General features: G+C 33.8%; 1 protein-coding gene and 2 pseudogenes across 1 annotated transcript; 1 reads left to right on the top strand and 2 right to left on the bottom strand.

Annotated features, from left to right (window-relative positions):
• Positions 1-1,625: 1,625 nt before the first annotated feature.
• LOC120206671 (ATP-dependent zinc metalloprotease FTSH 11, chloroplastic/mitochondrial-like) lies at positions 1,626-7,983 on the top strand. The gene is made up of 17 exons (XM_039206253.1): positions 1,626-2,316; positions 2,412-2,565; positions 2,774-2,866; positions 3,032-3,117; positions 3,211-3,334; positions 3,790-3,909; positions 4,282-4,332; positions 4,516-4,577; positions 4,718-4,775; positions 4,882-5,007; positions 5,084-5,164; positions 5,486-5,615; positions 5,707-5,855; positions 6,640-6,921; positions 7,035-7,124; positions 7,203-7,256; positions 7,405-7,983. The coding sequence occupies exons 1-17, from the start codon at positions 1,724-1,726 to the stop codon at positions 7,552-7,554; spliced, it is 2,403 nt and encodes an 800-aa protein (XP_039062184.1). The 5' UTR covers positions 1,626-1,723; the 3' UTR covers positions 7,555-7,983.
• Positions 7,984-9,438: 1,455 nt separating this feature from the next.
• Positions 9,439-13,256, bottom strand: LOC120206670 (annotated as a pseudogene).
• Positions 13,257-20,770: 7,514 nt separating this feature from the next.
• LOC120206665 lies at positions 20,771-23,942 on the bottom strand (annotated as a pseudogene).
• Between the last annotated feature and the right edge of the window lie 608 nt (positions 23,943-24,550).

The raw sequence follows: 24,550 nt of genomic DNA, 5'->3' as shown, positions 1-24,550 counted from the left end.
AGGTCGCTATGTCTTCCCGGCGAGCTACAAGAGATTGCATGTGCCATGCACGTCCCAACACGCTGGGCATCCGAGGCCATCCGACTGAGGCCATCCGAACGAGCTATGCGAGGGCAACCGAGGGCAACCGAGTGAGGGTAGGTCGCCCGGAGGGCATGGCGACCTATGTGTTAGGACGTGCATGTGCCATGCAACACGTTCATTCTCTCTGTTTGAGCAAGGGTAGGTCGCCCGGAGTGCATGGCGACCTACAAGGTCGCCTGGAGTGCATGACGACCTACGGCCAACACTGTGGATTACATGACGACCTACGGCCAACACTGTGGATTTCACCCTATTTGAGCAATTAATCTTGGGAGTGCATTAGCTCGTGAATTAATTTCTTTCGGAACATTATCTCGAAAGTTTTGCCCATATTTTATGTTGAACTATGATTGAATCGGCATTATTAAAAAATTTGGGTAAACTACGCATTTAGTACTAAACTTTTAGTTTTGATCCGTTATAATACTTAAACTTTCAATTTTTTTCTTCGAAATCATACCTAATGTTTAATTTTTGTTTTATTTTAATACCCCACTGTTAAAAATTTAACGCGTCCATTGCCTAAATTTATCAATTTTGGTCTGTTTTAGTATTTAAACTTTTAGTTTTTTTTTAAATTTCATTTTAACTTTTTAACATGATACTAAAATGAAGCAAAAATTAAACTTTAGGTATGATTTTTAAAAAAATAAAAGTTTTGGTATTATACTATATCAAAATTGATAGTTTATGTATTGAACGAAAAAATTTACCCTAAATTTTAGGACAATTACATTATTATTTATCAAACTTTTAAAATTTACATCGAAGATGCTAAACTTTAAAAAAAGTTTATTTCTATCATTAATATGATCGATACATTATTTATCATTTTATCGAACATATGTTATCACCTTATTAGTTATCTAAAAATAAATCAAAAACTTAATATCTAAAAGAAAGTCTATTGTTTAACCACTCATTAAATTAAATAATTATTAATAATAAAAATAATATTTTATGTTAAATTGCGAATTAACTTTGGATTACAGGATTGTTATGGTTATGTTGTCATTAAAATTAATTATATTTATTTTAGAAATATATTAATTATAATATAATTTTATTTGTACTATTAATTAAAATATATTAATTTGATAAAAAATATTTATAATTTATATTATAATTAATGTATATAATATATTATCACTTTTCCAATGGATTTAATTTTTAAATTATATTTATTTTAATTTTAATTTTTTTGCTTAATTTAGAATAAAATGGCTGAAAATTAAATAAAAAATTAAGCTTCACTCAATACAAACAAATATAGTTCTATTAATATCAACCAATAATAAACTAAATAATTTGACTTTTTCTTTTTAAAAAAATGGATTGATGTCTGAAATATTAACTCTTCAATCATTACTTGAAATTGAATTCTGGAATAAAAACAAGTAATAAATGTTTCAAATTTTTTTTACCGATTACATATTTGAGTTTTCTGTAGGATTATTAAAATCTTAAACAAAAATTATAGTAAAAAATCAATCACAGAAGAAGCCGGCGCCATGTTGAATGGAGGATAAGGTTTGAGTTCGGGTTGCATGTTCTTTGTGTCCTCTTTCTTCTCTCTAATCTGGTGCTGTTGGGAGGCTCTTAAATTCATTCCCCTTTGCTTTGAACAAAGAATTAAGCGATGATCCTCTCTCTTCAACCTTCTCTTCTCTGCAATCACCCTTCTCCTTCGTTTCCCCTTCTTAACCCACGCTTTCACCGTTTATGGTGTCCCCTTTCTCTCAATCCCAAACCCTTTTCCCCTCCATCGGTTTCCCTCTTTTCCCGATTACACCCATTCCCTTTCTCAACCCCTTCTTCCTCGTTCCACCCCGACAATGTTGCCCCCGATTCCGATTTTGAAGATTCCCGACTTTTGGTTCCGGGTTCCGATGACCGTTCTGTTGTTCCCGACGGATTTGAGAATGTGAGCGAGGGAATTGAAGTGAAGAGCATCGATGGGAGGTCTGAGACTGCGGTGGAGGACAATGGGCAGCGTGATGAATTGGTGGGAAATGAAGGGTCCAAGAGCAATACTCCCGCCGTGGTGTTTTTGATGGGGGTTTGGGCTATGATAAAATCCGGATGGGACAAATTCTTGGCTTTGGGTTGGTTCAGTTGGTGGTCGTTTTGGCTTCAGGAGAAGCGGCTTGACCGTTTGATTGCCGAGGCTGATGCCAATCCCAAAGATGCCTCTAAACAAAGCGCTTTGCTTGCTGAGCTTAATAAGCGCAGGTTCTTCTTTCATTCTCCTACTGTTTGATTAATTTTTACACGTTTTCTTTTTTCTTTTACTACCCCTCTGATTTTTATTGATTTATTTGAAGCAGTCCTGAGTCTGTGATTAAGCGATTTGAGCAAAGGGATCATGCGGTAGACAGCAGAGGCGTTGCTGAATATCTTCGAGCGCTGGTAGTCACTAATGCTATTGCTGAATATCTTCCGGATGAACAAGCTGGGAAGCCTTCTAGTCTTCCAACTTTGGTAACAAGGCCCTACTCCGTGGCTTTGGGTTTTTTTGTCATTGCATTTGATTTCGCTTGTCAATTACTTTAAAGTTTTCAACCTTATTTCTTTGGCATTTGACTTCTGCTTGGACGTATGAATTGGTGGGAAGTAGATATATTAATCTATGCTTCAATCTCACCAAAAAAGACTTAGAATATCTGAGATATTAATATTTGAAATGCAGTTGCAAGAATTAAAGCAGCGTGCATCCGGGAATGTGGATGAGCCCTTTTTAATCCCCGGAATTTCTCAGAAGCAACCGTTGCATGTAGTGATGGTAAGTCTTCAGAGTTTACTGTTCTGTGTTGGAGACAGTATGGTTTACATTTTGGCTTAGTCTATGCGAGGACTATAATAGCATGTCCAGAGCTTGGATTATTCTTCTCTCCCCCTTAGAACCCTTTGTCAAGTATCTTGATTGTGATGCTTTTTTATTTTTTAGGTTGATCCTAAAGCTTCAAACAAATCACGATTTGCCCAAGAGCTTATTTCGACTTTCTTGTTCACTATTGCTGTTGGATTGGTTTGGTATGGATTCCGTGATTGTAGTTGTACTTCCTCTCTTTCTATTCTTTTAACTTCGTTTTGTCAATTTTGTTAACATGAACAAGCTGCTTTCAGGTTCATGGGTGCTGCTGCACTTCAGAAGTATGTAGGAGGCTTGGGTGGAATAGGAACTTCAGGTGTTGGATCAAGTTCCACTTATGCTCCCAAAGATTCGAACAAAGAAGTGATGCCTGAGAAGGCAAGTATTCAATTCTTCCGCTTGCTGTCTAAGTCGAGTAGACTATGACAATTAGTTGCATTTGAAAGATGTATTTCTTTTTTTTTTTTTGGGAAAAAAATGTTTTCTTTTTGAAAGCTGCATTGCTTGATTATTTTTTTTTTTTGAAAGCTGCATTTCTGTTTTCAATATGGACGGATGAAGTGGATTAAGTAGATTATATTGAACCATTTGAGTAAGAAATGCAAACTTTGAGCAATGCCTGAATAATCGAAGAGCATTCATGTCTAAAGGAAAATTGTTATAGTTTGGTATGCTTACTAGATAAAAAATGATGTTCGAAAGCCTGTTCTGCTGACCATGCAAATGAAATCCAGCTTTACTTTTGCTATGGACAGGCCCAGCGCCATTTATTTGAAATTCAGTAGATAATCCTCAAACTCGTCTTCTTTTCCTCAGCAATTATATTTTTACAGAATGTCAAAACATTTAAGGATGTCAAAGGCTGTGATGATGCGAAACAAGAGCTTGAGGAAGTAGTGGAGTACCTTAAAAACCCATCAAAGTTTACCCGCCTTGGGGGGAAGTTGCCAAAGGTTTGTAAAGATAATATGCTGTCTCATTCTATCTGCATCCATTTGTTGCACTTGCTTGTAGATATCTGTATTTCAGATTTTATCAAGGGAATCATATAAAATAGGAATAAAATAGAAAAAAAATATAAGTGATATATATGCCAGGAGAACCAAATATATCTAGAAATTGACTGAATTACTGTTAGCTTAGTCTTAGCTCGGGTGATAGGTGGCGAAGGGATTGGGTAGAGATTCTAGGTTCTGCAGCTTGGTCCACAACGAATGATTGTGCATTTATGTGAACCATTAGGGCTGAAATTTGTTTCCCTTGAGCCAAAGGCTTTTTTGCTTTAATCTTAAGTCTGTATTATCTGTTTCACAACTAAATTGCAGGGAATCCTTTTGACTGGAGCACCTGGAACTGGGAAAACTTTGCTGGCCAAGGTAAGGTTTCATTTTATATCCTCACTTATGGTCACGTATGTCAGGAACTTTTTGCTCAGTACATCTCAATTTAACTGCAGTAAAAAGCTCATTTTGCTGCTAGTGGTTCCAAAATATCCTTTAAGCATGTTGCATATGCTTATGTACACATTACACTGAAATTTGGTTTGTGTAACCTTGAAGGCTATTGCTGGGGAAGCTGGTGTACCTTTCTTCTATAGAGCTGGATCTGAATTTGAGGAAATGTAAGCGCCCTCTCATTTCATCTTTGCTTGGCCACCCTCTTCTATAGATTTCCGTGTGCTTATTTGATACTATATGGTTGGTTCTGAGGATTATGTGGCGTTGTAGATTTCTTGTTTGACATTCTCTGTCTCTATGGTAGGTTTGTTGGTGTTGGTGCTCGGCGTGTGAGATCTCTTTTTCAAGCAGCTAAGAAAAAGGTTGATGTTCATTGTTACTGGGTTGTGGATATTATTTTGATTGCTTGATCCATTGTCTGTCATACCTTCTAATCATGCCATTCAACAAATGTTTCATATTTTATAGGCCCCTTGCATCATTTTCATTGATGAAATAGATGCTGTTGGATCTACACGAAAACAATGGGAAGGCCATACCAAAAAAACACTGCATCAGCTGCTTGTCGAAATGGATGGTTTTGAACAGAATGAGGTATATCGAAACAAGTTTGTTGTATCAATAATTCCTTTTTACTTTTGAATTTGCTTAACCTCTATCTTTCTTGCAGGGAATAATTTTGATGGGTGCAACAAATCTACCCGACATTCTTGATCCAGCTTTGACTAGACCTGGTAGATTTGATAGGCATGTAAGTGCTCCAATTATTATTGTTTTGTTTAGTCTTGGGTGTTTGGAAATATATGGTCAAAGTTGACAGAAAGAGTTGGTTCCTTACGGTTTAATCACAGTACCAGAACACACACACACGTCCTTTTCCCGGCCTGCTGAAGGTTTTGGCTCATTATCATCAGTTGTGCTTCATTGTGGTTGCTTAAATCACTTAAGTAAGCAAAATTTGCACGGAATTGCTATGTAATTTTGACCGTGGACTATTATTAGTCTTCAAGATATTTGCTTTTTGCATGTTCTGTTAGCTTTAGATAGAAGACTCATACAGCCCGTCTTTTAGATTGTAGTCCCTAATCCAGATGTAAGAGGTCGTCAAGAGATTTTGGAGCTCTACCTACAGGATAAACCTTTGTCTGATGACATAGATGTCAAATCAATTGCTCGTGGTACTCCTGGACTCAATGGAGCAGGTGCTAACCTTTTCTGCATAAACAGAAATGTTTCCTGTGAATAAATTTTGACAATTTCTTTTCAACCTTTTCCTATTCCCTTGTCAATCAGATCTAGCAAACTTAGTGAATATTGCTGCGATAAAAGGTGCAGTTGAAGGTGCAAATAAACTGACTGCTGCACAGTTGGAGCATGCTAAAGATAGGATACTCATGGGTACTGAACGTAAAACAATGTTTCTATCGGAAGAGTCAAAGAAGGTATTGACATTTTCTTAATATTGCTTTGTGCAGGGGAGAAGGTAGGAATTGTGTTTAGAGGGTCCAAAATTGAATTATTAGTTTTTTTTGGGGGGCAATGTGCAAGTTTACCATTGTAGTAAATTATAATTTTACAATTTTCAAAGGGACTAAAGAGAAATCATACCATTTTAGAGGGGCCAAGGCCCCTGCCTGGCCCCCTGGCTTTGGTGTAGAATTGAGGTTGTGGTTGGTTTTATGAAGTGAATCATCAACTCTGTAATAAGTGCAAACAAAGATGTAAAAGGTAAGGGAGAGCATTCAGTTTTTTGGTCTTTTTTTATTGAACCGACCATAATCTATACTAAACGACCCGACCGAATTAGACAGCTTAAACCAACTGAACCAAACTGACTTAAAGTTGGTCAGTTAACCCACTTAGCTTTTTAATATAAATATATTTAAAATAATTAAATTATCAATTATATAATATATATAAATATATGAAAAAAAAATAATGTATGTGTTGGATAATTTGGTCGATTTGGTTTGGTTTTGTCGGTTTTTCCAGTTAGAACCAAGAATTGCTCTCCCCTAGTAAAAGTACCTGTAATGATAACAACAATTGAACAATGTCGGCAATTTGTCTTACCAAAGTTTATTTTTTGCTGTAACTAGGGCTCTATATTTTGTTCCTATCATGCACTGTCACTGTACAAGTTATTTCCTTTGGTTTTCAAGATAAATTTTTCGCTTACCAAACTGGATCATCCTTGTTTGCTGACATTGTTAACCATAACTTCAGCTCACTGCTTATCATGAGAGTGGCCATGCAATTGTTGCTTTCAATACTGAAGGTGCACTTCCGATCCACAAAGCTACAATCATGCCCCGCGGATCAGCTGTGGGAATGCTTACCCAGCTGCCATCAACTGATGAGACGTCAATCAGTAAGAAACAATTATTAGCTCGTCTTGATGTTTGTATGGGAGGAAGAGTTGCGGAAGAGCTCATCTTCGGTCAGGACCATATCACAACCGGTGCAAGTAGTGATCTGCTTTCAGCAACGGAGCTTGCTCAATATATGGTTAGTTTCAAAGTGTTTTTCTTAATCCTTCTCCATTTCTATATTTGTTTTTCGAGTTCTTTGTAAACCATAAAGCTAGGGCAATATCTTTTGGTTCTCACTTACAATGCCAGGTATCGAGTTGTGGGATGAGTGATGCAATTGGACCTGTTAATATTAAAGAGCGACCAAGTTCAGAAATGCAATCTCGCATCGATGCTGAAGTATGTTTCCGCAAGGTAGAGTTCGGATTAGCAAAGATGTGTTTACAGTCTTGATTTGCTTTAATTTTGTTATTGCAGGTTGTAAAGCTTCTAAGAGAAGCATATGATCGTGTGAAAGCCCTGTTAAAGAAGGTATGTATGTTCATGAACCCCCTTTTTCAGTAATATGGGCATCATGTGTATGTTTAATTTCTGGTGTAAAATGCACAACTGGTTGCTGAAATGATCTTTTAGTCATTAAAGTTTTGGAAGTTATAAAATGGTCATTAAACTTTTTCAGCAAGAGAAGGCATTGCACGAATTAGCAGATGCACTTTTGGAATACGAAACACTTGACGCAGAAGAAATAAAGCGCATTCTCCTCCCACACCGGGGACCATTTCCGGAACGACAAGAACAACAGGAAGAGGGGGAGCTAGTACTGGCTTAAAACTAGATATAACTCGGTATCCATACACCTCGATCAAACTCGACTGTGGGGGAAGCTCTGGACAGTGTATTTTAAGCAGGCAGAGGTAATTTATTATTTTACATAATTTCTTGCATTTCTTTCCCCCACACCATAATCATGAGATGTGCTATGGTAACTGTGGTTAAAGACACAGGAGGCACCCTGAAATGTACCATTTGTGAAATTATGTATTGTTTGATCTTTCGCACCCCGAATTTCGGGGCCAAATTTTGGACTCTGTAGGCATAAACCTTTTCTTTTGGGTACATTAAAGTTTAGGTCAGGGTGGCTCCTCAATCCAGAGCGAGGGCCAGAGTATACCTAAGATTCAATTGGACTGTGTAGTCATAAACTGACGTTTATGAAATGTTGTTATTTTTAAAATAATGAATTTTATCTTTCGTTTTTCACTTGTCTTCTACTTTCATTTTGTCTGTTGCTTTTGTTATGCCCTCTGCATCGAATGTACTGTTCCGGGAATGACATGCGTTGACCATAGGTGCAGCCCCACGGTAAGCAGTTCCGACACTGCACTCTCACGACATATCTCCGACCACCTACCGTACCCACCCTATCTAAGGATATTTTTATAAATTCTTATTTGATATCGGGTCGGATTTAAACTCTAACAATTTAGGCCGGGTCGAAGTCAGATGGAGAATATATATTTTTCGAGTCGGGTCGGGTGGATGATATAAAAATTTTTGGTGGGCTCAAGTTCGTGTGGAGGATAAATATTTTTGAGTCGGATAGAGTTGATCAAAAATCATATCCTAACTTGACCTGTTGTCATCCCTAGGAATAACTGATAATATGAATCCGACAATAAAATAGATAAACAATCGACGATAGCTGTCAACAAAGATTAATGACGGTAATAAGAGGTTTAAAACTAAAGATTTTGAGTTTTTTTTTTAGATTTTAGAGAATTTTGAAGTTTTTTAAACAAACATTTTACATTTTTATTGTGGCACTAGATCCTTTAAGCAAGATTAGGAATTCGAATCATAATGTTTGCAAATGGAATAAATTGAGTCGAGATAATCTGAATTAATCGATCAATATATAAGATACAAGTGATTAATTCAAAAAAAAATCATAAAAGCTTACATGTACTACATTTTGAGTGATTGACAGGTTTTTAACGGTCATGACGACCAAACTTCTAAAAATGATAACATCGAAAATAGACAACTACCTTAGTTAAAAAAAAACTTTAGGCACTTAAAATAAAAATTAAATATAATATTAATTCAACCTTTAATAGAAAATCAACTTGAATGAGTTACATGCTTCTTTGTCTATTTAGGTTCTTCACGTCTGAAAATCTCTCGTCAGTTCGAATATCAATAATGAAATTCTTGAATGATTATTGAAAAAAAAAACATTAATTCAGTTTCTGAAAGTTATCCAGGACAAAGTTCAGCAAGTCGTCGTCGTAATTTTGTTAGCTCAATCGATTAATCAAAAATCGTCAAGAGGGCTGAATTGGCTTTTCAGAATTTTGAACAAAAATTAAGAATTTTGGTACATCATCGTCTCTATGTCATGTAAAGCTTACTGCACTATGGGTGGCTCTGCCAACCGTTTCTTTTCTGGGGTTAATATCAGCAATGCAGTTAAACAAATAAACCTATTTCAAATTGACATAATCAAACCCAAACAAAATAGGTTCCGGAAATTCATCGAAACTCGATCTTTGCGAGATCCTAACAGAATCTGTAAGAGAATCAAGTTCAGAGGCTTACATTTCATTACCATAAATGAATTAGCTTTATGCCAACAAAACTGACCCATTGGAACCCAAGCACCCTAACACAACAGTAACAGACCTTAACACCAGGGCAATTATCACGAATACAGTTCAATAAGAGCAATTTCTATTAAATTTTAAATAGTCCGACCATGAGCTTTTAAATGAAGCTTTACTAGTGTCATCAAAATAGGACAAAAAATGGACTGCAAACGGATCCAACTGTGGCACGACAAAAAATTGCAATTCCTAAGTTTGGATCAACCTTTAAAATATGAAGAACTCACTAACCTGGTGTAGTTAGCAGTCTCCAAGTTCTATATTTTGGCATTTTTGGCCTTTTTGCCATCCTATGGTTCTCTTGGCAGGTACCATCGGTTAATAATCATCCTTAGCTTGTTTGCTACACACTACAAACTCTCTCTTTCTTGGGCTTTGCAACTCTTCTTCTGTTTACGACAAACCATCTTCCACAGGTGCTTTATCCGTTTCGTCAATCACCTGAGGTAGATCCAATGGGGTGGCTGCAGGGTCTAAATCACGACATCCCGTTGGTGCATTCTGAGCTTCTTGGCCAGTAAGCAAGTAATTAGGCACCTGATGGGAAAAGCGAAACATCTCTTCTTTCGGAATCCTCCTCACTTCCTTCGGATCATTATGCTTCTGGAAAACTGTTCTAAAACCGGAAACTTTAGTTAGAAGGATCGCAGAAACTCCATGTTCCTCATTATAATCATCAAGAACTTCCACCATGTCATATTTGTGTCTCACATCATCGGGTGTATGTTCATTCCAATCAGTAGACCAGTTCCTGTAAAGAGCCCAAACATCCCCTTTCCTTGGAAATATTCTAATTACTCCACGTGCACCTTTTGTATACTGAACCTTGTGGGAGAAAGAATTTAAAGTTTCACTAATTTCATGTCTGCCAATTCTGAACTCCCCACATGTTTTGGAGAAACCAGAGCCTATCCAGTCCAGCTCACCAAATTCGCTGTTGCTTCTTGAATTAAGCCAACTAATTTTCATCTTAAAAGGCTTCAAGGAGATCACCTTGTGAACTCGAGCATAGAAACGGGGCATGCCATCATCAGCATCATAAGCAGCCCAGACTTGATCATCTTCAAAAGAACTTTCACTTCGATCCAAGTCAAAATTATGAAAATCAGGATCCGGAACATTTATAGATATTGGTGCAGTCCCTCTATCAGATTCATTAGGAGAAGAGCTAGGCAGTGACTGCTTGACTTGGTAATCTTTATTGGCATCACATCCATCTCCGTTTGCCATGCTCCTCTGTTTCTTATTTTCTTTCTCTCTGACCTTCCCTTTAACTTTGTCACCATTTTTGGCTTCAGTTACAGAGCTCCAGTCCTTAAGCTTTTCACGAATCACACCCAGAGCCTTATCAATTAGCATGTTACGAATTTCAAGCATTGACAATTCTCTGTCACTCATGTGCTTGTTATAGTTACCAGGATACCCGTAGGTGCTTCCCATTCCAAAAAGGGTCCGAGATTCAGATGTGTTCCACAAGCCAGGTCCATTTCCCATAGGTATTTGAGTCTCCATGTTACCTGCATAACCATTAACATGATTGTCATCTTTTCTCTTTTTTCAGGAGTCTCTCCGCTTTAAGAGCTTCTTCACGTTCCCTTTTCACTTTCTCTTGAGCCAATCCATCATGTTGAGATCTAGAATAATTTGTTCCATAGTTAAATCGATTATCATTTACATTATGATGCCCAGAAGCCTGCTTCTGTTGGCTGGACCAATTTGACGACTGGTAAACATTTGGAGGAGGGGCCTTTTCTAAAGCCATGAAGGCCACATGACAATTAGGGCAAAGAAGTGTGTGATTCAAGTACACCCTGAGGTATTCATACTGTGTCTTGCATCTATTACAAACAGTCCAAAAGGTAGCAGGCTTTTTATTAGGAGGAAATGAGGTTTGACCTACCCGGCTATTATTGTTCTGAGTCCTAGCATTTGATGCTACATTAGAACTAGAACTATGAGAGCCATTTGTTCTGGGTGGCATTGATGAAACCCCACTCTGTGTATGAAACTTCTTTTGAGTTCCCCTGGAATTTATCCTTTGGTTATAAGCTAATCTCTTAGCCTGATCTGATAACAAGCTCCAGGCCTCCGAAACAAGCTTAAAAGCACCATCTGCACCTACACACTTGTTTTTGTCAGGGTGAAGCATCAGAGCCAACTTCCTGTATTGTTTTCTCACCATATCGTCATCAGCTGATGGGCTCACACCAAGCACACCATACCAATCAGCTTGCCCGCTTACTTTATTCTCGGCAGAAATATACACATCAAGGGCTGTCAACATCTGGGGAATACCATCAAGCCCAGGAAACAAGTTTTGAGCCTTCAAAGCAAATTTTTTAGCTCCTGCGTAATCCTTCTCCTTTACTTTCCTTTCAGCAATTTCTTTTGCTCTATATGCTTCATCTTTGTTGCACTCCATGATTTCAGACCGACTTCAATATAGCACCTAGGTATTATGAATATAGCAAAACTTCAAACAAAACCCACAATTTGCAGCTTAAAGCTCTTTCATGCCTTAAGACAGAGGTCACAGTTCCAAGTATTTGATGCCTGGACCAAAGAAAGAAAAGTTCTCTAAATAAAAATTTACAATAGTTAGAAATAATTGCATTACCAGTTGGGTATTATTCTATTAGCGTATAACCTTATGCCTTCTCAAAACAAACATAACAAATATTTATTGACTCTTGAGTTTTGATGGTTTTCTAGAGAAACCAATATTCTTAAACACAGATTGACACTAGAATCAAATCTTAAGAAGAAATAAGTTTCAGCATTATTTAAGCAGAAGCATGTGTGCAGATTCTTGCAAAATTTCAACACCACCCCAAGCACATATTTAATCAACGAGCCAAACAAAATATCATCACGAATCATGATCCCAAAATCTATTGCAAACAAACCTACCCACAACAAACCGCAAAAGGAAAAACTAACGAATTGTGATCCAATACCCGTTCTGCGAATCAAAGCAAACCACAAATTAGGTAACACTGATCATAGAATCAATTAAACATGGTTAGCTTTTTCAATCCACAGACAAAGGTTGTAATAAAAGAGAGCTTTCCGCTTTGCAGGCCGGATCAAAAGTTTCTTTGTGGTTTAGGGAGAAAACAATTTTTGTAATGAACCAGTGCAAAGAAAATCAACAATTTCCCTTCATAATTCTAACTAAGACTAACCTTCACCAAAAACAAAAGTTTCATACATAGCAGCAATGTGACTAGTAAATGTCCGAAATGCAACACCTCCATTTTTTACGAGATCACAAGTTTACCAACTTGTTACCATCGACAATAAGATGCGCATGAATTTTACACCACATCTCACGTATCATGAAGCTAACTTACTTAGCACGCCATGTCCTCTAAGACAACAAACTCAGTTTCTCAATCTAAAGCATACCAACAGTTCTACTTTATGCAACAGCCTAAAACCCCAAAACATTTTCCCCCGGGATAAAAGGACCAATTAAAATAACTCCAAATTAACTTCAAAAGAACAAGTTTAAGTCGCATTGAATAACCAAAACTAAGAACCCAGCTGTAAGGGAAACTACTAGGACGCTGAAGAGTAAATCGAACTTTCCAGATCTCCTGTACCCATGGATCTAAAGCTCGACGATATTCTAACAAGCTTTACAACAATCAATTAAAAATATTCAAATTCTATCGCCCGGTCAAAATTCGAAAACCCTAGATTCCAGGAGGAACAGCCAACAAAGATCACAATCCGCTTAAAATTAGTAAAATTGGAAGTATAAAAAAGAATACACACCTCTCTAAAGAAATTCTGTCGAAGAATTTTTTGAATCTGAGACGAACATCAAAATGACCCAATTTGTCAAAAGGCCCTTGAGAACCCGATGGAAATATTTCCAGTTGACACCCCTGAAAAATGAAAATAAATAATTCTTCGAATGCAAACTTAACCATGGTTACTTTTTAACCCTTGTAATTGGTTTGTATTTGCAAGATTCTAAAATTAGGTGAAACAATTATGGTAAATATTTGCATTTATTAGTGTAAAATTAAATTAATTTTGTGTTCTATTGATTTTTTATACAAGTTTTTGTATATATAGCAAAATAAGAAACTTTTAATTAATATTATCGGAATATTGATTTAATTTAAAATTTTGTGTATGTCTAATAAATTAACTTTTATACTTTTTTATTATTTTAAATCTATTATTTTTTATTAGGCTAAGGAGAATACAAAGTAGTATCTGTTCTAAATACTCTTAACCATTTAACAATGAACACTCAATTACCCTACCGTAACTGTTGGTGTTCGATCCCGTGACCTCTATGAACAATAATAATTCCTTTAATTATTAAGGTAAGTTGGTTCGTGCATTTTAAATCTATTATTGAATTGGTGTTATGAATTAATATGAAATATGATCTAATTAATAAAAAAAATTAAATGATAATAAATATTAGCAATATTTTTATATTTTTATTTACACATACATTTTTAAAAAAATAACTAAAAATTATTATTAAAAGAACAAAAACAAAATTCGTAAAATTTATATGCACGTCATATATTATATTAAATGTGATTATTAAAAAACTATTAAAGAAGAATCATACCTTTCATCCAAAAAAAAATATTAAAGAATAAATATAATTTTTTTATTAGATATAAAATATATCTTTTATATGAAAAACTTTTTTTTATTATTGTGGGAATGAGGTCATGAGTTGCCAGAGATATACAAGATGATAAATGTAACACCCAAATATGATTAAAATAAATCCGAAGGAATTTGGGCATTACACGGGACCATCAGAGTCGCTAACCCATTTTTTTTAATAACGTTTCATTTCCCAAAATAAAGTTCATCACATTCAAGTCAAAATAAGATATTAATAGTTAGGTTTACCAACCAGGGAGCTCCCAAAATAATTTATCATATACAATAATCCAAGAGTTATGACTCGACATGCCCACTACAATAGTCAAGACATACTATGTTGTTGCTGATATATGGAATCTAAAGTCTATTGATACACTCCTGAGTCCGGCACCTAGTAACCTGCGAACGGAAACAACTTCGAACGCTGAGCTAAGAGCTTAGTGCCACACAAACGGCTCCATTATACTACATGCATCCATTAACTGTGAATACTTAGCATGTTAAGTCACGAATGCAACATAATGCAATAAGCATAGATCATAACATAGGAATATGTGTCACAACAACATAAGGATCATAATATAATTATCATTATATAACGAAAGTGCCTTAACACTAATACTAAAGTGCCTTAGCACTGAATCAAAAGTGCATTCACACTGATACAAAAGTGCACTAGCACCGGGGAAGAGAATCTGGATATCTTTGCTCACACATTCGAATAGTATATACATACACTCAAGAAACCAAGGTGTCCTCATTGTTTCCCAAGTGCTACACAAAGGCTAGTTTTATTCCACATAATTTAGTGTTGTTCATAAAGGATTTGAGTGTTATTATAACTTTTACTCTTATTTAAGAATCTTCGAAGCCCTTATAATCCCCTCCAAAATCTTACAAATTCTCTAAGCTTTCTGCCCTATACAGGATGTCAGTACTGATATTGTGTCTGTCAATATCGATAATATCAGTACTGGCCTTGGGGTATCAATATTGACCTTAGTATCGGTACCAATTTTAGCTTCAATGTTTTAATTTTAATCTCGGTATCGATATCCTGATATAGAGTATCGATACTCCCCCAATAGTATTGATACTCCCATGAGTATCGGTACCAAAATAACATTCTAGAATTCTCAAGACGTCACCAGTGTCGATACCATCCTCGGTGTATCGATACCAAACCTCGAGTATCGATACTCTTTGAAAGAGTATCATATTTACCCTCAAAATTTGCCTTATTTCCATTTCATACGAAGAACAATATTTGTATTATTCTTATAATACCGGTACCAACGATCTTGGGTGTCTTATTTTGGCACAAAAATGACCCTCCCAAGCCCCTCATAAGGCTCCCAAAGGTTTGTTCAGTTTTATGGGGTTATCTAACACCAAAATAAGCAATTTAAACACAACATGAACAACAAACATGCATGTTACCATCAAAGCTCATTTTTAAGCACATAAACTCATCAACAAAGAATAGTTTTCTAAACTTAGCTCTAGATGGAGTAGAGATGAGTTATTCATGTTTTACCTTATCTCTAAATGATGAAAAAGACTCCTGGAATCACCCAAGCACCAACTTGTCTTTGTTCTTGGCCTTTGAGCACTCTCCCTCTTCTCTCACTAACCAAGCAAAACAAAGGGATTACAATCTCGTTTTAAACCCTTAATTGGTTTAAAACATGTTTTTAAATACTTAGGGATTGCTCAAAGTCAATTCTAATCCCTATAATCAAAACCCCTCCAAAACCCATACTTTTTCACCATAGCTAAAACTTAAAATGGTGAGCTTAATTTGAAGCTCTAAGGGAGGAGATTGTTTTTCTTACCTTTAGAATTGTTTATAAGCCTTGCTAAACTATAAAGCTCTCATTTTAGAAATTTTGAAGATAAAGATGAGTGAAGAAGATAAAAGAAGAATAGGAGAAAAAGACAAGAGGTGAAAAAAAAGTAAGAGAGGTATAGTTGGCATGCCAAGAGTCGAGGGTCTACGCGGTCCTTCGGGACATATGTGTTATACGTGGTCCTTCGAGATATCTACGTGGTCCTTCGGGACAAATTCTACGCTCCCCTAGTGGGAATTATACGAGATGTGGTGACAGCATAGTGCACAACCTCTATGTACTCATATACCTCAAGTTCTCAGTAGTGTGCATGGGTTAACCAAAAAGGATAAAAATAAAATGTGAGTTGTAATGAGAAATGTGTTATATGTTTTATATGAGGATATATGTGAATGTGTGTATGTGTTACAGGAAAGAATGTATGTTATGGGTTATGGCATTTGTTATGTGATGTACATGAATATATGTTAATATATATATATATATATATATATATAAATGAATATCAATGACTCATATGATGATGTAAAAACATGTTATAAGATGTAGAATATGAAAATAAGAGATCATATGAACAAGAGATAGAAAGGATAATCATATAAGAGTATGAGAAAATATAAATGATGACATGCATGTGTGTATGTAATTGTTACATGAAAAAGTATGTATACAAGTATGACGTTGTATTACATGATATGTACATGCATTTGATAATTTACATATGTATTTATATGTCTCACTAAGTCTATGACTTAGCGTGTGAGTGTTTCACACGTAGGTTCAGGAAAGCAGGAAGAGAAGCTAAGAGGAGCAAGACAGATTAGTTTCTCCTTACTGAAGGTCAGATCAGAACATAAATGAATAACATGTATTTTTGTTATATAGAATCTAGTTGGCATGTATTTAAAAGATTTGTATTAGATACTCTCTGATCAGCTTTGTAAAACCATATGTTTTATATCATAGAAAGTAAATGGTTTTATTAGAAATATCAAACTAAATCTTGGGTATTTTGTAAAAGTAAATGTTTTGAGAAGTCAATGTGACACCTCATACTCATATCCGGGTCGGGTACGGGTTAGGGTGTTACAAACCCTATTTTTGGGGTATTATAATAAATGACTGGTGTGTATAATTAAGGTGATGAACGACTGCAAATTTATTTTACGATTAAAGTTTCAATTAAATTAAATATATAGAGAAACGAAAAATATTTAAGTGGTATTTTGAATAAAAACTAATTGAATACATTATGCACAAAAACTAATTGCAATACATGCAAACTCATTTACAATGGTCTTATAATATCAAACAACAAAGACTGAAGTTATTATGCATTCATAACCTAGTCTAGAATATGTATGTCACAAAAGATGAAAGTACATAATTGAATCATTAATGAATTCTATTAAAAAAATAAACTAAACTAACTGAAATTAAGAAAATAAAACAATAAAATAATTGAGAAAGACTATCAAGGGCACAATAATGAAAATAATTGGTGGTGTTAATATCAACTATGTAGCATAAATGCTTGCAAGCGACCGAGAAGAAAACAATGATAATTGCATATGAAGAAACGAAATGGCTTAGATGACATTCGTGACGGATACAACAATGTCAAAATTATTGACTCTGATACCATGTAAGAATGAAGTTGTAAGTAATTAGAGATATGTCGAATGATGAACGTTCAATGTGTACAATTAAGATGATGAATGATTGTATATTTATTTTAGAAATATAGCTTCAATTATAATAAATATAAAGATAAAATATAAAACTTGTATTTTGAATGACATTATGCTAACCTATTTACCATTGTTGAATTTGTATTGTCCAAACTTATAATAAATTTTTAACAAACCTAATAAATTAAAAACTTAATTGTAGTTGATCTTCTAACACCTATTATTTATGAAATAAAATTTAATATTATTCAATTTAAATTGTTAAAATATTATTAGTATAAAAATTGGTTAAAATAAATTTTATAATTTAATAAAAAATATTTAGTGTATTTTCTTATTTTCTTACATTTTTATGGTTGTTTAGAAGGATGGTATCGTTGATTTCTGAAAAAGCGATTGTTACACATACTTTATCATAATTCTTGTTGGGTTCGTTTTTCATCTTCAATTTTTTTTCGTTTTTTCTTCTCTTTCATATATATAATTATTTTGTCTAATAAATATTTAAATTTTCTAATAAAAATAGTGCATATTCTTTTATTCTTATAATATTTGTTTTATGTTATTGTAGTATTTTTTTAAGGTTGAATTTGATGATGTCTCACTTGTTGGTGTTTATTTGATTATATTATTATTCTATCTTTAATTTAGACATTTGGATTAATTTTTCATTTTATTAAGTGCTCGTAATCATTTTTTATACAGATCACACTTGAGTTATGATAAAGTTAATTGTCAACATGTCGTCATCATTTTATTTATTTTTATGTTAGTATTGATGATGTTTATCATTTACCGCAAACACTGATATTTGTTCATATTTTTTATTCTTTGAATTGTATAGTTGATTTTTTTAACTTTTCCATGTAGGATAGTATTTTTGTTACTTAATTATAGGTAAACTACACAAATGGTCACTTAATATTGAGTAAGTTTTAATTTTTCTGAAGTTTTAAAACTAAAAAATTGGTCACTAAAATTCTCGATTTATAACAAATCGATCACTTGTAGATAACCATTATTACTGGAATAATGGGATGTAACGTGTTAAATGAATTGACATGGCATAATTTAATCATATATGACTCATTTTGATTGCAACACCCAAAGATCTATTGGGTTTGAATGTTTAATTTATCTCTTCCTTTTACAATGAATTCGAAGGATATTTCTGCAAATCACTGAAACATCTTTTGTAACACCCTAATTCGATTTGACCAGAAATACGGAGGGTTAGAATATTACATGAAACCATCGAATTAGCTAACCATTTTTTTAAACATTTAACACATCCATAAATTTTAAACATAATAAATTAACATATATAATAAGTCTACAAAATAATTGGGAACTCTCAATAGTAGTCGCCAAAAATACATAAGTTTCAAATAAAGTTTACGATTCGATATTACACAAGGGTTTATGACAGTACATGCCCACTATAACACTCGAAACGTGCTATGATAGTTGATCAAGTCTGAAAATCCTGAAACCCTACAATGAGCTCCTTGAACTGGGACTTAGGAACTTGTTCACGTAAACACATTCCGAACATTGAGCTCACAAGCTCATGACCACACACATAACATAACATAACATACATATACTACATGCATCCAACAAATGAGTATTATACATGCATAGTTATGAACATAAGAAAACATTCAACACAAACGGAATCAAGCATCATGGTGTAGTTTGGGATCACCTTAGCATCACAGAACTCACACCCCTATTTTCTTACTAAGGTACTTTGGGTAAGACCCGGGTTACATAGCATCAGTATCTCACCAGTACCCTAGGCTAGGTTCGGGTCACAAAGCACCAGTACCTTGCTAGGCTAGTTTACTCCTCATGAGTATTTGAAATGTGTCTGGGTCACCTAGCATCAGCACAATGTTCAGCTAGCGATTTAAGAGTCTGAGCACTAGACTAGGGTTATCCGGATAACCCCTTACTCATCTAGACCATCGTTGTACACAAGTAACTAAGGTGTCCTCATTGTTTCCCAAGCATCAAACAAGGCATAAATCTTATGGAATCTTACCTCATAATAATCTTATGTTATCATACAATTATTAACGTTCTCACTTGCAAGCTTATATTAAAGGTTTCCCTCGATTGTAATCCCTGTCTAGCTCCCTAGAGCAAGCAAAGCTTATATCCTTTAATTTCACGATGGTACAGATACTCAACCTTATATTTTCAATACTTCTTCCCTTAGAGTATTGATACTTCCCTGAGTATCAATTCCAAAACAACCCACTGAAATTTGAAATAGCCTTCAGTGTCGATACTCCTACTTAGGGTATCGATACTCCTCTCTCGTGGTATCAATAATGTCCCAAATATCGGTACCAAAATTACATTCGATGTTTGTAAAAATATACAAGTATCGATATTCCTACTTAGAGATCGATAATGCCTTTTTAGTACCAATATTTACCAGGGTACCGATACCAAAATAGCCTTCTAGAATCTGAGTTGATATTCTAGTATCGATACTAAACCTCGAGTATATATATATCCATGAACAGTATTGATACCACAAGAACATATATCGACACCCCCAAAAAACTTATGATTTTAACCTTTTTGAACGAACAATATCAATATTGTTCATATAATATCGATACTCTAAACCCAAAAAACTCTATTTATTTCGTATATAGAGTTAAACCCCCAAAAAGTGTTTAAGGCTTATGTAGAGCTAAAGGATCATGAAAAGTTATTTCTTTATGCATGTATAACATCAAATAGTCATTTTCATGCCAATAACCCAAAATGCACTCACATGCTTCATAAACACATACATGCAACCACACTACACACATTGATCTACAAGCGGTATAGAGAGGTTGGAAGTGTGTTACCTTCCTAGTGAATCACTTCAAACTCACCCAAGCTTTCACCTTACACATTGATCAATTTGTTAGTTTTAAAACTTTAATAAAATAAATAAATATTTACTCATTAATTATAATTTGTATAATTTACATTTTAATTATTTTAATATGATTAATCTACTTTAATTTCTTGAAAATGTTCTCTTTTGAAATTTGAACATCTATGTTCAATGATATTTACATTAATGATTTATTTATTTTCATTTGCACCATTAAAAAAAGCAAAATTAATTGAAAATGATATTTACAAACTATTTGGCGTTAAAAGAGTAAAAGGGAACGGAGAAAAACGGGGTGTTGGGCTTAGTTTCTTAAGTCGACCACAATCACACTGATATTGTCTCCGCTGCCCCCGAGCAATGGCGAGCTCAACCAACATTGTAGCCGCTGCTTCGGGCCCCCGGTTTTCACCGATAATCGAATGCCTCACTCGACTGTTCAAGCATCGGCTCACTACTCGACAAGCGAGTTCATTCGACACCACGTCCCACAATCCGTCGCTAGCCAATACAAAGAATTCATCGCCGTCGGTTACCTCCGTTACCGTCACATCCGGTTTGCACGAAACAAATGGTTTCAAGCACTCATCGCCTGTAATGCCATTCGAAAATATTAATCCTCCTTTACAAAAATTAAAGGCACATAATACGTAGAACTCATGACCTAAAGAACTATGAAAAAATAAAGATAAACAATTCCGTAAATGATAAAAGATATAAATAAAATAATTACCTATGGATCTTGAAGTGGCAAGTACTCCAAGCACCCGATGTCCATTCCAGTTTACGACCCTCCCTCCAGCGGCTTCAACCCTCTCCAACTCATCCGGTCTATCAGGCTGATGGAACAAGTAAGATGAATAAAATATTTATTTAGTTAAAAAATTAATTTTTTTTATCTTATTTTAAATTAGGCAAGTTAAAACAATTTAGGGTAACACAAATTTTATTTTCTAATTTTTTATTTGAGTCAAATTTAGATTTACCTATTCAAAAAATAAAAAAAATCAAAATTAACAATTTTACAATTTAATCTTAGATTTTATTAGTTCTTCAATTTCTCTTTTTTATTTTTTATATTTTTTATCAACTTTAAGTTACTCTCTCCTAAATCATTATAAAATACATTCGTAATTTTAATTTTTTAAGTCAATTTATTATTCCTTTAAATCTTCAATTTTATTTGACATTTATTTCATCAATTACTATTTCGTTTTAATTATTTTTTTTAATTTAAAGCTTATTCTTCCCTAAACGTTTGTTTGTTTCCCTGTAATTAATTTTTCGAAAAATATTTTTCTCATTTTTCAATGTTTAATTGGCGAAAAACATATGACCAATAAAATTCATTTTTCCGATCAACTAAATTTTCTTTTCATTTTCTAAAAATTAACTTATTATCTGATTTTTCGTAAATCATTTTACAACTTTTCACTTAAAAATATAATCACTCAAAACATTATTATTTTATAGGTTTAATATTAATATATTATTTTAGTATCATTCTAATAAATATATTAATTATTAGTTTATACTTGTTGATAATTTTAATAATATAATATTATTTTTACTGTTATAATTATATTATTATAATATATAATATTATACTTTTATTTCAATAATATGTAATAAATTATTAATTAAATTTATATTATTTATTAATTTCATAAATTTTACATTAATGAATTATTGTATATTTAATATATACTCCTTAAAATATAATATTTTAATTCTAATTTTATAATTTTTAATATTTTAACAATATTTATATTTTAATTATTAACATATAATTTTGTTTTAATAAATTATAATATTCCTAATATTCTTATTTATAAAATTATAAATTAAATATTTTAATAATAATATTAGTAAAAATAATATTAAATAAATTATTCTAGTATTTTAAAAATAACATTATTATTTTATTAATAAATATTATTATTTATTATTATTTGTTAATAAATAATATTATTTATTATATTCGGTGTTTATAATACACAAATTTTAAAAAAACTAACCAAAAAGTTAAACAACATTATCTAAATACCCTAAAATGATTTTAAAAAATTATATTTTAAGAAATATAATTTATTTTATAGAATTCATTTTTTAAAATCTGTTTTAGATGAATCAAACTAACTCTTATTCTATATAACAAATAAACCCCAAGTCTATATAATATTTATGTAATTTCAATTCTTATTATTAAAAATAAATTTATTCTTTTTATAATTTAATCTTATTTTATTAAATTTGATCATTTGATTCATAATTTTATAAATTTTTTCTACCTACCAATTTCTTAAACTTCATTTTACTCTCATCAATAGTTTTTCCTCACAAATCTCTTATTCAAAAATAAAATTATAAATCTATTTTATAATTTAGAGGTTAATTGATTCATTAAAAAACATTATAGATCTCATATATATATAATTAGAGAAACTCATTAAATTGTAATTAATATTACATTTAAAAATAAATTCAAACAATTCAACTTAATTTGATTTGAATCAAATTTTATAAATCTGATTTAACTCAAAATAAATTCTAAATATAATTTGGATCATAAAATAAAAATTATCAACTCAACTCGAAACTCGAAACGATCATATTTTCATCCCTAAAATAATTGAACTTTGGAAAGTTTTATTAATATATTCCTTGTAATTAAATAATTTTTGAAAAATATAGTTTTATATTTAAATATTAGACATAAATATTAATTTTATTAAAATAAAAAATCTATATAACATAAATTTTAAGATTAAACAAGAAGAATCATTTACCAATAATAGAGTTATAATAATGAATAAATGTTACCTTATGATCAAAAGATAAGGCCATAGCAACACCACCCCTCGATAGGACGGCTCTAGAATCCCCACAATTCGCCACCACTAACTTTCCGTTACCGACAACCGCCACAACCGCTGTCGATCCCACCATCTCCTCCCTCGACGTCTTTCTATTCACCTCTTCATCCATCTTTCCAAAGCATTTCTCCATTGTTCTCCCCCAATTAATCCCACACTCTTCCTTGTCAGTATCCTCCACTATTTCCTCCAGCAACACTTTATGCAGCCTTCCCTTACACTCCTCCGCCACCCTTGAGCCGCCGTGTCCGTCGTAGACTCCATAGAAATCGAATTTCACCCGTCCTTTCGCCATGAACCCCACCTCCACTTTCACCGCGTCTTCCATCTCCCTTCTCCTTCCGATAACCGACAGCGATCCGTGCGTCGCCGTTTTGCGTGTCGAAATCCGAACATGTTCGTTGCCGTTGCGAGCTTTCTCGACTAAACCGGATGAGACGACGTCGTTCTCCTCTGAAGAAGCGGAGAATGGAAGCGAAATTTCCGTTGAGCCGTCGCCTGACTTCGATTCGTGAAGAAGACTGTTGCTGTTACCGCCATCGACGGCGCTGCCGTTTTCCATGATTGTTAAGTTCATCATCCTCTGACACGTGTACTTTAATTTTCTCCGACGAGAAATACCGGTGCTCGTGACCGTAAGTTGGCCGTTATCTAACGTCATCAACTGCTAAGATTTGATCGACGGGGACTGAATATACAGTTTCGTTTGCATGGAATGAAATGAAAAGACAAATCAAGAACCAATTTATATAGGCAGAGAAGAGGCGAAAAGGGCATTGAACAGTTGCCGTTGATTTTTTTTGTTGGAAAGAGATCACGTGTTGACGGTGATCGTGAAATAGGAGACGTGGACGGCACTTCATATGATCGAAAACACGTGGAGCTTGGACATAGCGTCTAGAGATTAGGGCAGCGATCCTTTGAAATCGTATCACGTGGCGCCGCGCGCTGTTTGCTTTCGAAGCGCCGGTAATAATACACGTGACAAAGAATGGTTTGGTGGGACACGTGTTGATTATGCTGGTTCGCGTGTAAGACTCGAATTTCTTTCATTCGTTCGGCCACGTCACATCAAAATCGATTCATTAGTTTGTTGATAAACGTTAAAAAGATATGGCATTAATATAATAATTAATTAATTTTATGTGATTGATTTGTTTTGATTTTGATTAATAATTTAATATTTTATACAA

The sequence above is a fragment of the Hibiscus syriacus genome, unplaced genomic scaffold (assembly GCF_006381635.1).
Source record: "Hibiscus syriacus cultivar Baekdansim isolate YM2019G1 unplaced genomic scaffold, ASM638163v2 tig00013960_pilon, whole genome shotgun sequence".
NCBI lineage: Eukaryota > Viridiplantae > Streptophyta > Magnoliopsida > Malvales > Malvaceae > Hibiscus > Hibiscus syriacus.
Note: the sequence above shows the minus strand (reverse complement) of the source record. Positions and strands in the feature narration are given on the sequence as shown.